At 39.6% G+C, this 17,254-nt stretch overlaps 1 protein-coding gene across 1 annotated transcript in view; it reads right to left on the bottom strand.

Annotated features, from left to right (window-relative positions):
- Positions 1-16,855: 16,855 nt before the first annotated feature.
- The window catches only part of SESTD1 (SEC14 and spectrin domain containing 1), a 46,860-nt gene continuing 46,461 nt past the window's right edge, over positions 16,856-17,254 (bottom strand). The window contains exon 17 of the mRNA XM_075710880.1: positions 16,856-16,985. Within this exon, the coding sequence (XP_075566995.1) occupies positions 16,856-16,985 (130 nt within the window). The remainder of the gene's footprint in view (positions 16,986-17,254) is intronic.

Raw genomic sequence — 17,254 nt, forward strand, 5'->3', positions numbered from 1 at the left:
TCCAGAAAAATTGATTGGAAAAAGCCAGCCTGACCTCTTGTTAGTCTTATAAAAGGAGTTACAAACCAATTTCCATACTATGTTAAAGTGTGTCCTTGAGTTTTTGTTCTCTCAGAAGCACATTTTAAGTGTACTTTTTCGTGGCACAAGTTGGGCCTATCCATCATCTCACTAGGGTAGCCAGACATAAGAGCTGGTTTTCACTCAGGTTAAATGAGGAATCATTTTTCATAGTGCTGACAGCTGGAAATCATGGAAAAACACCACACTCAAGAAGTTGACCATAAGCAAGTTTGGCAGCAGCTGAGTCAAGTGATTCAAAATGTCTGATAACAAATGCATGGATACTGTATTTATTTGGTTTATGCTATGCATACAAGATAGAGACAGGGAAACATCAGAGTAGCAGGCAGAGAAAAGGTAGCAAGGAATGAGAAAAGATCTTGCAGCACAACCTTGGGAGAAAAAGCTGAGGATTTTGGCATTGCATGATGATCTGTTTCAGCTGTGTCCAGGGAAACAAAACTTAACAAGCACACCTTTCTCAGTCTTGTTTACTTACCTATCTGTCATCTGTTCCTCTGTCTGAAACAAACAAATAAAAATCCTACTAGAAGCCAGGAAAAGGCAGGCTATCAGTGTCAGTAGAGAGAAATATTTCCCTTTGCTACTGCTCTGTGACAGACAAGACTAAGAATGACAAAAGGAAACTAGCATTCACCGGCTGTCCACCAGAAACAACGAAACTGAACAAATGAACAAAGGAAACAATCTCAGGAAAATAGAAAAAAAGATCAAGTCTCTCTAGTGTAAATAATGTCAGGTATTATCTGTAACAGCTGTATGTAAAAAGGATTTGAGAGGTAAACATGATAAAACTCATTTCATTTTCAACATGGAGCGCGTCTTATCAGCAGCTTTTTCTCATGTGTGGCAAGGGAAGTGTGCTAATCACAGTTCTGACAGTTATGTGTAGGAAAAGGGCCTATCTTTCTTGTAGATAAGTTGCTTTTTGTTCAGACCTTTGGAGCTGCCAGTGCACTATGAAATGCCTCTGGGAGAGACAAAGTTCACTCCCTGCAAGCCTCAAAGTCATGAGGTCCTTCACTTTGACTGGTTTGTAAATCTAACAGTTTCCTTTTCTTTCCTTGTCTCACACCTGGAAGAACAGGCATATACAGCAAGGGAGGGAAGGAGAACAAGGGAAGGAAGCATCCCTCAAACTGATGGGTTTCATGTGCTTGGAAAAAGGTAGATGAACACTACTTCCCTCTGGAAGCCCCACCTGAATGAGGGACAAAGATGTCAGACCTCTCCAAGTCTGTGGTTGCTGCTTTTTGCTGGCTCCTACCATCTTACCTTTCGAGTAGGCACCATTTTCAGGTATCGTCAGGAATGGTGGCATGAGGGCATGAAAGCAAGCAGACTGCAAGTCTCCCCAGGTTCATAAAGAGGGGACTGTACAGCCGTGGAGGTCGTGTACAAGGGTTGATCAGGAGGTATTTCTCCTGGAAGAGGCTCCTCTTTACCCTATACTGGTTGAGTAAGTTTCTAGGATGACTAACTGGTTGAAACCCTAACCAAGTTTTGTCATTCCTAAAAACTAAAACCAAGTATGATACAAACCATGGTAGCAGCAGTAGCAGTCAGGGGAGGAAGGCAGGAACCAGAGATGCCTCCTCCCAGAGGTCAAAAAGTACATGAATGGCATGTGAGGAACAGGAACTTGTAATACCATCTCTTTCTTAACACTTAATTAGAAAGAAGTTTTTCTTGCAGAGAACCACACACTCAAGGCTGCCAGAAAACAGAAGGAAACTGAGGCATTTACAGATGTTACCCTTTTACTCAGGGCCAGAGAGGCAAGGACAAGTGGGGGTCAGGCACAAACGGACTTCCCAGCACCCAGAGGCAGAGCAAGGAATAGCGCAAGCTACTCCACTGCAGGGCCATGAGATTGGGACATGGGCCACAGCCGAGGGAAGTCTGTCCTCCCACGACCCCCAGACCACCCAGGGGCGAAGGGCAGCCCGGCTCAGCCTCGCTCCCCTCATGACAGTGAGGGGTTTCTGCTGCCAAAGTTACCGAGGCAGGGCAGCTGCACCGAGGGGAGGAAACTCTCCCCACTCCCAAAAGCAAGGTTATTATTACCAGCAAGAGGGAGGGAAAGGGCCAGCCAGGGTAAATGAGATTAACTTCAGGTAGGTAACAGCTGAAGCACAGGCAGAAGCCATTTCCCTGTCAGCTTAGAGTCCATGAGCTTAAGAAAAGGCAGCCCTAAAATAGCCCGGGACCCTGGTGGCCCCAAAAAGGGGGTTGTGCCATCTTTGCCACCATGGAAAGAGAAGGCACAGAAGTCCCAGAAAAGGGCTAGGAAACAGCTGTGAAAGAGTGCCTGAAAGGTAAAAGACACCCTGCTCCCCCCCAGCAAGAAATGGTAAGAACAAACCATGGTCCGTGTTGCCTGGATTATTGTTTGGTAGTTCCCAGATTCATTTTGCTTAAAAGTCTACAAGTATAACGAAGCATTATAGCTTGTATCTTCCCCTTCTTCCTGTGCATCACCCTGACGAAAACCCTTCTACTCTTGCTTCTTCATCATCAGTCCTGAAGACACTTTATACCACCCTAAGAAAACAGCGTGAAGACAAAAAGCATCATCACTGAAAGCAGAGAAAAGATCAAATGCAAAGGTATCCTGGTTCATCCCTGTCACACTGAACACATCGCCGTGAAAGAAAAAAACCCAACACTGCTAACTGTAAAACCAACAGTGTATCAGAGACCAAGAAACCAACAAACAGTTTAACATTGCTAATTCAGTGCAATGGTAAGAGCAAAATCACTATTTGTTTGCTTCCAAGGACAATGACATTTAAGAAACGCCATACAGTAAACAGACCTCGGAAGCAATGACAACAGATACATTTCAGTCCACTGGTCATTAATTTTTCACTTCCCACTCTTTCATCCCAAAGCTTTCTCTTCACTATATCCCTCTTTTTGGATCCTAGCGGATTTCCACAAAGTATACACGCTATTTGTGCCTAGCACTTGTCAAAATAATATCTAAATCCCTACTATTTATTAAATGATAGAAAAGATCCACCAAATTTAACTAGGCTTACAACCACAAGTTGTATCACTTCAGCCTCCACTCTTATTTTAAGAAAGCTCATATAGCCTTTAAATTTAGAACTCCAGCTTCTAAATGTTATATAAACAAAGACCCTTCTTTCTAGCATCTGTTATTTAAAAAATTGTCTTCCTGTTCTTTACCTAGCTTATGCACAGGGTAAAGAGGAATGCTGACACATGGGGACTGCTTACATTTTTATTCACTAGGCATCATGCTACTTGAATTCCTGAAGAGTGTACAATCATCCTGATTGTTTTCAAATATACAGACATAATAAACTAAGCTTGGTGGTAACCTGCTCATCTGATCTGCTTTCTTCTTATCTTTTTATCTTAGCACATCACTCAAGGTGGGGAGCATAGAAAACTGAGGTGTTGGGGTCTCCCCTCAAGAACCCCTGCAGCAAAACAAATTTCATGTTCTGAAAATGCATTAAAACATTAGTGCTTTCAGAAAGAACTTCCTTTCCTTGTTAAAAGTAACACTGTGCAAAAAGTTTATTTCTTTAGATTCTTTACTTGCAGACAAGCTTGAGGAGGTTTCATACAACAATAAACTGGAGGATGAGGACAAAAAGCACCTTAGGTAAAGAAAGAGAAAGAGAGGGAGAGAGCAGCACCAGTCCCCACAATAATTCTGAAGCTATTGGCAGCTCTGATTAACAGATGTACCTCTAAGCCAAGTCATCTGAACAGATGTCTCCAAATCCAAACACATTAATCACTTGGTATCATTTCTCTTTGCAAGTTTAATTTTATTTTGCTGTCGCAGCCAATAAAAAACAGAAGTTGGATTTATACCTTTCCTTAAAGTGACAGCAACAGGAAAGACTGAAAGAAAAAAATGGCTGAGTGACTATTCAAGTTTAAATATAATCGCAAAATATAAGCAATGAAAATTTTAACTGTTGAATGGGGTGAAAAGATTAAACAAAACAGAAAACAATACACGAGTGTGAAGCGCAAAGCAATCACATCTCATTCTCTCTCACATCCCAGGTGAAGAGACCAGCATGTCCTCTTAAGTTTACTGCAGAAATGGCAGGGAGGCTACCTCCACTTCAATTTCCTCAGGATCAGCTGGAGAGTGGACTTACCCCATCAGCATCCCCGGGGAAGCTCAACGTTTCTGTCTCACTGGGTGATGTCCAAAACAAACGCCGCACAGCCTATGGAGCTGTACTCTGACAAATACAAAAGTTTTAACAAAAGCGGTTTTATCAGCTGGCACGCACACTAGTCAGCCCAATTGCAAGCTTGTCAACAGAGAAAACCATGGCCCAGTGTATTCAACTCTGTGAGGAGAATGAAGAGACGTTAGATAGTTCATTAGTCCATTGTTCAGGCTCCATCAGCAGCAGCAGAGAGAGAACAGTTTATTACACAAGATTAGTACGTTCCCTCGCCCATGCATGTAAGGAAAGCCAGCAGGACTTTTGTTACTAAATTCCTTGGGAGCATTTGAAATTCCTTCCTGATGTGGTGTGTTAGCACAGTGGAGTATGCACTCTGCACCAAATATAGATGTGAGACAGACTACGCTTTCTCCCTGTAAAGAAGGGAGATTAAGATGCAGATTGTAACCTACCTCTAAGGCTCAAGGCAGCTGAAACTGTCCCACTACTAAGGTAACTACAACAGCTTTGCCCCATGTCACTAATTTTTGTATTTAACTTATATTTACAATTTAGCTGTATTAAAAGAGTGTTTCCCTTTAATTATTTTTCAATGTTTGTACATGAATACAGATGTCTGTATTAAACTTGTGAAATGAAATCATCAGTTAAAAATCACACAGACTGTTCAAAGAGACAGTTACATCAGTGTAACTGGGTTCTTAGGACCATCTTTTAAGAGTGAAACATCTCTGTTCAATCTTATCAAAAGTAATCAGCCAGCAATGATGCAAAAAGATCAGTATGAGTCATTCATTTGACACTAAACTAATTAAATAGATATAATTATCCGAACCACAACAAAACATTAAAGCCATATTGTTGCTATTGTTTGGAAGAGTTGATTTAAAGGGACAGAAAGCTAAATTTAGAACAAGTACAGAAGTATGTTACACAGCCACACTTCTAATAGCACATTACTTTAGACATCTGGTATTGGGGAGGGTTTACCCAGAAAAGAAAAATTCAGCAGGGTAGTTGAATTTTAAGTGCTGAAGAACCACGAGGCTTTAGAATCCTTTTTAAAAAGTCATTTATAAGTGGAGTTATAAATAGCAGTGCTTTGTTTTGTTTTAAAAAGATAAGTCCATCTTGTATAACTCTGCTACTTGAAGGTTCGCACTGCTGAGCATTCCTCTGTATACTCTGGTCACACATTTCCCTCTTCCAGATCACGGTACCTCAAACAACAAGCACGTACCAGGTCCTGCCTGTCCCTTTCACATAAGTGCTGAATTGTGTGGCATACTTAGAAGCTAAAAAGCAGGAAGTATTGAAACCCCCACCACCACTTATTTGTCTGGAACTGGGTTGTTACACAGATGCGTGCTCACTGCTGACACCCAATGTGACAGGGGTGTGACTACAGGATATGAGGAAACTTCCCAGTTTAAGCGACCCTTCGCACCCTACAAAGGATGGCATGTAACACTTCAGAATTCAAGTCCCACATAAATTTAGGAGGCATTGCCTATAATTAAAACAAACAAACAAACAAACAAACCACCTTTTTTCCCCCCCTCAATATTCTTTGAGAGAGTATTTTCCCCCTCAACACTAACTGAAGACCAGTTGAGTTGGATTTACATGCTTCAGAGCCATTGTTTGCCATCCGTAGCAAAAACTGCTGCTGTACAGTCACCAGGAATAGGTGATTTGTTCCTTGTCCTGGGCCTGGGTGCTTAAACTTCATTTGATCTGAATGCTGCTGTCTGCAGTAGCAGGTGGTTCAATGCAATCTCTCAGTGCAATCTCTCAGTGCTTTATCTTTCTCTCTGTCTCTCACTGTTCTTCATACTGCTTCCAAGTAACACCATGATGAGCGAGCTGTCTACCTGGCAATGCATACTACAAGACACCATAGTGGAGAGCAGTAGACTTAATCCAGTGGGAAGATCATCTTGAATGAATGTATGCTTATCCTGGTGGACATCTTTTGAGGAAAAACAGAAGCAAGGTGTTTTTTCTGGTACTCCTTTCCTCTGAACTGGCTTTTCTTGTGGTCTACCATGCAAAGAAGCTCTGGTCTTGGGAAACTGAGTGCAGGCTTGTGAGATCATATCTTCCTTTTCAGAAGCTAAAAAGCAGGAAGTATTGAAACCCCCACCACCACTTACTTGTCTGGAACTGGGTTGTTAAACAGATGTGTGCTCACTGCTGACGCCCAATGTGACAGGGGTGTGACTACAGGATACGAGGAGACTTCCCAGTTTAAGCGACCCTTCGCACCCTACAAAGGATGGTGCGAAGATCATATCTTCCTTCCATATCGCCTTTCCTGTGTCTTAGCTGGTGGTTTTGATTTCTTCTTCCAGAACCTGAAGAGCGGGGTTTTTTTCCTCCCTTCTGAGGGGTTGCTGCTGGCTCCACAGGTCTGAGAAGATGCCATCTCTGCCTGCTGTCTGCTGCAGGGGTGGATGAGAGCCTGCAGCTGTTCCCTTGGGGAGGAAGTGACAGGAGAAAGGAAAGATTAAAAGTTCTCATTTTTATCACACAGGCTTCAGCTTTTGTTTGAAACACTACTCAGGGAGTGACAATGCTCTTCCCACCTCATGATGGGCCATCAGTCCCTTTTACCCATGTTTCCTGCTCCAGAGTGTCCTCACAGCTGGACCTCTATAGTTCCAGAAATGACCCCTTCTCCACACACAAATATTCCAGAAACCGACATGTCCTCATGCCCTTTCCCATGAGGGGACCAAATAGTCCATGGACCAGGACCATAAGTAACAGAGAGCTGTGTTATCTTGGTGTTCTGCACATTTGGCTCATTTGGGCATGAGGACCAGGTATCCCACACAGCACAGGGCCCGGGCAAGTGCTGTGCAACAGGGAGCTGCTACAGGGAGACTTCTGTCACAGCTCAAGGTCCTGAAGGATTTGATTTCAAAAGTATAGCAGCCCATGCTGTCAAACCAGAGATAGGTGTCACTTTTCCACACCACTGCACCCAGTGCTGTAATATCACCAGAAGCCTCCCTTCCCCCAGAGATATGTACAGAAAAATCAGTATCTTTACTTGGTTGTAGTGGGGAAAACCAAGAAGTGCTCTGTCAGCATGTCCTTGTTGGATTTGACTGCAGATTCAGGGGACAAGGACCCTGGATCAGCTCTGGAAGGTGCACGCTCCTTTGGAGTCTCCCTCATTGTCATCCCAGGATCTGAAAGCCCACCTTGGCACCACTTTCCCATCTGACACTCTCTTCAGACTCTTTATACAGGGTATGTGGCTGCAATGCTTTGCCCAAGGTGCAGTCGTTGTTTTAAGTCCTCGAGAACGCTGCTTTCACTCCCTTGACTTTGACGCAGCTTTCCTCCTCTGTTACGCCCAACAGCAGTCGTGAAAGTGGCAAACTCTCAGGAGAGCCACGGAATTCTTCTTCTGCCTGCTCCAGGCACCTTTTGGTTCTTCCACTGCACAGATTAATGATCAGCCATCTCAGGACCTCAGGTTTCTCCTCTTGAAATTCAGCAGGAGGCAGAAGATGTGGCTCTCACCATGATAAAATAGTGTAAAACGGGAGAAAGGACAATTTAAAAAATGATGATAAGAAAAAGAAGGAATTCAAACAGGGAGATGGAAGACAAAAAACTGAACAAGTTTTTGAATCAGGAGGAGTCTTGATGAATGGTGAAGGAGAAAGCTGGGAGTTGCAAGTATGAATTAGGGACTGACAATCAACAGTAAATGCAAAGCCACACATGGCACTTGGCTCTTTGTAGCAAGAGCACCATATCAGGGTATTGAAAGAGCTCCGCATTGTTCAGAATCTTGCTACTGATATGCCTGTGTTAGGTATAAGCTGAAAGAGCTTGTGGGAAGGTGGCACACACGTTGGTCGAGAACCTAATACCTCATTAAGTGTTGGATCAATTTAAATCGTATTTGGATCTGAGCTTTCAGATTAGTTTTATTCTAAAGACTAAGTTGTATGTAACAAAACAGTGCTCTGAAAGCCTAACTAACATGCAGTCAATGAACACAGTCAGGAGTTTACTTTAAAACTGCACTATTACTGCAAAACAAATCAATAAATTGACTGTCTGTGACCTTGCTGTCGGTGTTAGACTTGCGAGTTATAGGTTCTATCTATGACCCTTTTACAGATACACATTTACTGCAGGCAATCAGTATCAGTGCTGATCACACAAAAAAACCAGTTGCTCATAGCTATCTTTTCCAAGAGCTTTATCCAACACAGAATGTCCAGTATACATGTCCAGAATCCTTTTGCCTGGACAAAAGGATTTTCCTGTGAATTGTGGAATAATTTATTTTTAACCACTTTTTCCAATTTCTCAAACTAGCTTCTTCTGAAGTATCAGTCCTCTAGTGAACTCTGCAGTCTGCTGCTTTGATTAAGGATCCCCATTGCATAATTACCTCAAATTTCACACTTGAAAATAGGTTTGCCCAGGACAATAATCACCATTGTTGTTTGAAAAAGGATACAAATTGAAGTTCAACGATATAGCGGATACAAGATTTTCTGGTATAGCCTCCTGTAATCTTCCTCGCAGTGTGGAGACAAAAGGCAGGCAAGCACTATAGTTGAAATTCGCAGTCAGACACAAAGCTGCACTGGGGACCCTCTATATGTAAAGGGATTGAGGGAGGGGGGAGAAAGGAAATATCAAATCAACTATAACTGTAAACTTCTTGCATTTTTAAAATTGCACAGAGGTTCTAATTTTGTTTTTAACCTTAACACAATTTCAATATTAAAATGCTTGAGGCAGAGTCCTGCAGGATACCTTCTGAGACGTCACATTAATTTGCCTGAACGTTATGGTCTAGGAACAGTACTGTGTCCTCACTGGCAACAATAATATTGCTAGAGTGCTGAGATAAAACTCACATAATGCAAAATAACTTTCAAATTAAGGTATTCACTGGTCACATTAAAAATACACTGACATTTTTACAGATGGTTTACAGAAGATATCATGGTGTCACTGGATGTGCAGTAGGTTTTGCTCCAGGCTGTTCCTATCCTCTAATCTGCAAATGACCATAAATCAGTGTGTTACTCTCGAGGCATCTTGTCAGACCCTGAGGTAGAAGGGATGTATATCAAATTTGAAATAATAATAATAATGCTAATGTATTTGCAAATCCTTAATATTTCATATCTGTCTATTTTTGCACTGGTTCTTTAAAATCATGCAATACATTTTACAGTACTCTTCAGATTTAAAAAAAAAAATCTTAAAAATCCTCTTAAGTTGCAAGATGGAATATTAGATTTAGGGTTTTTTTTCCAGTTGTACAATTACTGTGGGCTTTATTTCTGTAGCTGAATTAAGAGAAAGTTTAAAAAATAAACTAGTTCACTGCCTCCATTTTTTAACTCCCTGAGCTTGAATCCTCAAGCAGGTGAGGAGATAAGCAGTTCCAGGAGATAGTTGAAAGATTAAAAGCCACATTTCAATGAGGAGTCCCAGAACTTGGCCTAAATTAATAGAAACTCTTGAGGAGTCCTCTGTCATCCTTTCATTACACTGAAGTCTTTTCAGAAGGCAGAGGACGTACCTTAAGTCAACCCTTGTTAATGCAGCAGGATCTGCAGTTTTAGAACATTGTTTTAGAACTTTGCTTTCAGTGTTCCAGGCATTAAAAAAAGCATGCAAGAGTACTTCATGGGCTGCATAGCTTTTTTGTTTTGTTTTGGGTTTGGTTTTTTTTTTTTTCCCCCACTTGATCTGGTATTTAGTAAATATTCTGTAATTAAACTAAACCCCTTTCTCTGAGTTACTCTTTCTTGCTGTGCTAACATTTCTTCTGTTTGCAGGGTATTTGATTAACTGCCTTCAGTTAATCTGATGAGCTTGATCTTCCAAACTTCCTTACAGCCCATCTGTTGACATGACAAGATTTTTACAAATATTTTCATTGTAAATTAAACTCTTATAATTCACCAAACAGTTTTATTATACTTCCTTGCTTTTCCCTCCCTTCTTTTTGCTGACTACTGCTCTTCAGGTCTCACTACCATATATAGGAAAAGAACCCCATCACCTCAGTGTTCTAAGATGAAAATGATTTGAGCTGTGCTTTTTATATCCTCCGTGTGTGTGTGATTTCCATGACTATAACATCTCACCCACTCCCGAATATTAACGAGGTTTCCTTCCTAGCAACCCTGTGAAGCAGGCAATGCAGCTGTCATGCCCTTCCAACACACACACACACACGCACTGGCAGTAGCAACCATTTCATCCTGAAAGTAAATTCTTCTTTGGAAACAATGAAGGAACTCTTTAAAATGTCTGTTGGATCACTTGCAAAGTCTTTGAAAGTTTTTAGTGGAGAAGACAGTTTAGTGGCAGACATGTGGATGTATCTCTGATAAGGTCCAGAAGACAAAGCAATACCTAGAGAAGAGGTAACAACTAGCAGTGAAGAGCAAAGAACTCCAGTAGTTCACGTTTCTGTCACCTGCAGGAGTAAATGCCCTGTCTTCTTCATGAATGACTGGTTCTGCAGAGGTAATGCACCATGAAGTGATGCCTGCAACTGGCGGACACCTAACAAATTGGCCATATATGATAGGTGGAAATAAAAACCTTACAAGGCTCATTGAGCATGTGGCTTGCTGCAGACTTTTGATGCTGTTTCAAGCAAAGCATTAATAAAACCCCTGGCTACAGATGACCACATTGCTGTGTTTCTTTGGATACGTTTGTCTTGCAGAGGAGGAAGGCCACACTTTTGAGAGACAGTGAGTGATACAAAGCAGACAGTGGGGCATCACGTTCACATCATCACCACAGATATGTGGAGTAGCAGTGAAATGTGTTGAATACATTGTACAATCTTCACCCTGCTGAGACTAGCTTGCAGTTATCTATCACCCGATAGAGGCATGCAGAGCTGCATACAAGGGTTCAGAAAGAGAACAGTCTGCACTCAGTACCAGTTTAGAATATGGCTCGTTCCCAAGTCTCTAAAAGTCAGACTCACATCACACAATCATAATAATTATCAAGTAACCATGCTGTATACTTGCCTGTAGAAATAGTTAAGGCACCATGAAAGCTACTCTCTCTCTTAGTAGTCTAAAAACCTTAAGGGGAGAACGGAACATTAAAAGCCACTTATCACTTGGCCAAGACTTTAAAAAAAAAAAAAAATATCCTGGCATAATACTCAAGAGCCACGTCCTGCTGGAGCTCTGCAGCCCACTGGAAATCTGCAACCTCTGACCCTGTGAGGCACGGGGATCACGAGCAATCCAGGCATGCCTGGAAAGTCAGCAATGACAGTGGGAATGTGCTGTCACATACCCAGCATCTGCAACTCTTGCTGACAAAATGAACAGGGGAGGCAGAAACCCCCAAATTGAGATGGCAATCCAAGCATAACACAGTGAACCACATCTGAAAATTACACCACTGAAATTAACACATTGACTGCTCCTGCCAAAATGGAGAACCGTAAATATCACTAATATCTGGAAAATTAGCTGAACTTTTCCAACTCTAGTTAAATGAAAAAAATTGGGATTTTCACTTTGCTTTTTAATGTTTTCCAACTTATTTCCTTAGAATGTTTGAAATTTTAAGAAAGTATATTTTTCTCCTCTCCATTCAAAAGAGGAATTTATATCCTGACTCAGCCTTCCTCTTGTCTCTATATTATATTCCCATAATCTTTGTTGTAAGAGGCCTATGTAAACTAAAGTCAACTGACAGAAAAAGAAAAAGCCATTGCCTTAATTTTCATTGCTATTTTGAGCTCAAGTGTATCATTAATGCTTTACATATACTTACGTTCTTGTATTAGCATAACTAAAATTTTAGTCACACAAGCATCTATTTTTTATGAATATCTTTTTGATTAATATGTTGTCTGCCAATTTGACAGAATCAGAGGTGTTCTCACAAGTTTCTTTAATAATTCACCTTCAGGTTCCAAAATAACCTTTAAGTCACAGAGAAATGGTCCTAAACTACCATGTGTTTGGGAGATCTGTACAAAGGGACCCATTAGAAGTGGGAAACCAAACTCTTTTTTTTTTGTTATTTAGTCTTACCTGTATTTCCACACAGTAAATCTCCACAACAAACTACCTCCACTGAGCAGATGAAAAATATCTTGAAGAACTCCTTGACTCCATATCCTTGCAAAAGGCATGCAATTAGTCAATTTTTAATAGAATTTTAAATCAAGATGCAGTCTAGATAGGCATCAGTACTATAACGATGTGACTATTTAAGCAGAGGAAACAAAAGTTTCCAACAAAAGTGGGATAATGGTGGGAATCAATGATTTCAAAATGATAGCCCAGTGTACTTTTCTAACATCTGATTTCAATTCCCCAGAAGTAACTCTGCAACAGCCTGCACTTTTTTTGTTACATATTAGGAAAGTGTGGAAATGATGCATTACAGAGAAGACTCAGTCTACCAACATTCAAAATGACTGTGCAAGTTGGAACCAGAAGTAATGTAACTGCTTGACTATTTGCCTTTGTATCTTATTTCAGAGTATATCACTTTTCCACAAATCTGAAAAAGACAATGGATATCTCTCCAGAGAGATCATGAATTAATTACCTTGTTGGAACAATGTTATTTAAATTCCAGATACTCAAAAGAGGTTTTGGCCCTGCAGTTCATATTCAGGCACTTTTGCAGCATATGTATATGGGCTGAGATCCTGTATGCTTAGACTGACCTTCTGATTATTTTCTTTAAATTACAAGTCTAACATAATAAGTTTTTTTTTTTTTTTTTTTTTTTTTTTTACAGTGTTGACTCCCTTTTTAATGTTGCAAGAGTCTGGAAAGATGTGAGGGATAGACTTCAAAAGTTAGGAATCACCAAATCTTTGCTTTCATCCCTGTTTCTCAGCATTTTAGCTCCAGAGCTCAAGTAATGTACTATTACAGAATTTCATCTGGAGCTCCAAAAGTTTCCTTTCTTCCTCCTTCCTAATAATCTCCTTATACAGATTAAAATTATCCTGTAGAAAGAATTCAGGAACCTGGAGGTTAACATAACATCATTACATGTCATTACTGTTGTTGAAAGCCCATGAAAACCTCTCCTTGTTATCATGACCTACTGATTAAAAAAAAAAAAATTAACTGAGATGGAAAAAATCTTCCCCCCTATCTTTTTGTCAACTGGCACCGCTATCTTTAGGCTAGCATGATGGTATAAGAAATGCTATACAATCCCACTGCACACACAACCCTTCTCCATCCACTGCTGTACCTCCAGAGTAACTCTATTTGAACACTAAGTCAGTCACACAAGCTATACAAGTCTCCATGGTCCAAACCTGTTTTTTCCAAGAAAAAATTAACCCCATTAGTCCTACTAATCACAATACAAAGTCAAGCAGTAAAGACAATCAAACGTTTTTATGGAAACTAAATACCGACACACCTTCCACAATTAAAAGAGCATATAGGTATAGGCATTTTATATGACTCCCAGTCTATTCATCTGGTGCCCTAGTAAAAATGGGTATCACCTACTGATTTGATCATCATTCCAGTGGTGCTCACTGTTCACTGTCACAAAAGCCACACTCAGGATTACATTACCAGAAACAGTAACAAAATTCTTACCGTATTTTGAAACATTTCAAATATATCCAAACTTGGCTAACAGGAACTTAGAAATTCTTGTTATTGATTTCATTACCATGGAACAGGGTTGACTCCATCACTTCCAAGTCATTAGTTATAACATACTTAGAATAACTACAACCCTTAAAATCAGTCCTTCCCTATTCTGTTGGTATCTCCCCATCTTACATGTAGCCCTGTAACCCTCACTGCAGGTGATTTATGTTAAAAAAAAAAACCCAAAACATATTTGCATTGTTCGGAACTCCATTGTTTGAATTGGTTTTACTACAAAAAAGTCCAGAGCCAAGAGCCACAGGTAGAGCCACCACTACTACTTGCAGTAGTACCTGCACAGAGAGATAACAAATTACTTGAGCACAGTTTGCCTTTTAGCATGTCTCTATATATCTCATTGACTTTGTATGCTATTAAGGGTTGTATATGGCTAAAGGTTCAGTAGCAAGTACAACCATAGATGGTAGATTGACTAAGAGAAGACCAGCACAAAAATCTCTCTCTCAATTAGTTACATTCAACAGTATTCTTAACAGATGGTGTTTATTCCATTCTTTCAGTACAAAAGGAAGTCTTATAGTTCATAGGAAGGATTCTGAAATACCTGGCAGACTCATGCAACATGACCTAGAACACTACTGCCATCATTCCCGCTACATAGAAAACGGGCAAATCGCAAAATGCTGGTAAATAGCACCTTACCAGCCACTTAATTTCCCTAAAGGCAAGGAAGTCCAGGTAGGAAGGGGAAGGGAGCAGACAGAGGAAAAACTGGCATAGCCCAAGGGGTTATACCAGAGACTTCATTAGAGACACTAGGATGAAAGTCAGAATCCACTGGCCTCTAGGAATGCTGGACAAGAGGTAAGAACAGCCTCAAGACTGCACTTCAATCACAGAGCCAAAATTAACATCAGGGTTATTACAGCAATCACTTCCAAGTTGTGCACACAGCTGTCACACGAGTAAGTCAGGAGCTTCTGCTACTGCTCTGGTTTTGCATACATTATTGACCCCTAAACAGAATAGAAATAGAATAAAAAATAAACTAAAAACCTGCAAATAATCTTCATGTTTGTAACACGTGCTTACTGTAAACTAATATTTTAATGGGATTTTATACTGCAGACTATTATATACTGTAAGTAGATTCAATTTACAAACAAATGCTGAATTGGAGATGCAGTGCATTAATAAGCTAAGTTTGGATTCTTTCTAAATAAATATATCTCATCCAAATATTAACCATAGAAACAGCAGCTTTCTCAAATAGAATAGAGCAACCAGATTAAATTTTGTAAGTTTATATTGAAAAAGTATCTTTATAAATAAGGTCTGTGAAAATTCAGTTGGTTTTAAACTAATATTAATGTAATATTGTGCCATTGCATCAAATGCATCAAAAAATAATTGGATTTCCTCTGCCAAAATACCCTGAGAGAAAAAAACCCAAACCTTTATCAATGAAGTTAAAGAGAAGCCATTAATTTTGAATTATTTTTTTATAGAGAAATTGCTTTGGCACATCACTTTCCTGAGATAATGTGGAAAAACTGAGACAAGTAAGTAAATATATTTGAATGACAGATCCATCAAGAAAACCTGCAGAGTAATAACAATGCCTGCAGGAAGAGAGCATTGTCTTTACTGTGAGCAAAATATAGTGAGATAACATTAGGTGTGAGATAACTTAGACCTAGTTTTGTTTGACACATAGTATTCTAAAATGGTCAGATACCACACCATCTTCCAGTAAATATAATATTGAATTTATCCAGATTAAATCCTGAAGAGTAAGTTAACAAAATCATGCACACAGCTGATTTCGTTTCTATTCCCTTCTCTTAATAAATTTCACTTTCTTACTAATCTCATGGTTTTAAGTTGTTTATGAACTTCATGTTAATCATTTTTCATTACATGAAAATCTTTAACCTCAAAGGTACTACCAGGTATATTCACATTATTTGAGATTCTCCATTCAAAAGGAAACAAGACTTAGAAATAAAGCCCAAGGTATGTGTACCAGTCTTACATGGGAACAAAACTATTATTAATATAACACTGACTTATGCACATACTATCTTACTTTTGTGTAAGTACTACTATCAGAAAGTAAGGAAAAAATAACAGACTCTTGCTCTTATTACTAAAAGTTCAAGAGCAGTTCCCCTTATAGCTACAGTGTCTTAAAGAGTATTTCATAAGAAAAATTATACAGACTTTGTAAATATATTGGGGGAGTGATGATTTTTACTACCATTTACCACAAAAATAGAACACAAATGACATTTTGGAATACAGACCAGAACAAATTTATATTAGATTTTAAAAAGATGGTTTTTATTAAGCACAAACAGCTTGTAATACATTATCAATACAAATAGGAAAACATCTGTTTAATGAATTTGATATATCAAAGATTTGATGGGCAGGTTGCATACTGGCACAATAAAAATGATTTTTTTTTTTTTTAAAAGAAGTATTTCAAATTAAAATTATAAGGTCACCACTGTCTACACTGCAGGAACTTTACCTACAGTCTAAAATTACTACATCACCTGGGCATGGGGGGAAGCAAAGAACTACAATTTCATAATACGGAACTCCTAACACTTTCATTAGCACCATTCAAAGCTTGCATCAGCTGTTAACTAAGAAGCAGCTGACAGGTCAGGTAAAGCTTTACAGCAAATTTCAGTGCAAAGTTTACAGTTCCTTTTCATAAGATACTTGGAATCTATGGTTTCATAGCATGTTAAATAATTATGGCTTGATAGACGTACAGTGTTAAGATGCTGAGAACATTTACTTTGAAAAAAAGATGAGTCATAACAGCTGTGAAATGCATTTTAATATATTATGCCAAATTCTGTAATATGCAAACAACATGCTGGATTACAAACTGAAGTCTTATTATGAATTCATAGACAAGGGTCAGTATTAGCTCTCTGGGGTAGTGACTTCTGGTTGTCTCAGCTGCTGCTTTTTCAGGCTAACTAGCTTCATCTTCTCTCTGATGTGTTCTGCTGCAGAAGCCATATCACTTGGGCTCCCAAAGTACTGCTCAGACCTAAAAAAAAAAACCCAGAAAAAGTTATCAGTGAAAAGCAAGACACTGTGTGAATATACACTTGAATGGCACCAGAAAACACAAAGCAGATAAGAATAGGCACTTCTTCCTCTTGAAATTTAAAAGCCACCTTTAAAAGGCTTTAGAGACTCAGTGATGAGACTTGACAGTGGACCTTGATGAACTTATTACAAATACTAAATGACCCTTTTATACCCAAAAGATGCTCTCACCAGCAGGGCACTGTTATGTAGAGCACAACTAGATAC

The sequence above is a fragment of the Pelecanus crispus genome, chromosome 5, assembly GCF_030463565.1.
Source record: "Pelecanus crispus isolate bPelCri1 chromosome 5, bPelCri1.pri, whole genome shotgun sequence".
NCBI lineage: Eukaryota > Metazoa > Chordata > Aves > Pelecaniformes > Pelecanidae > Pelecanus > Pelecanus crispus.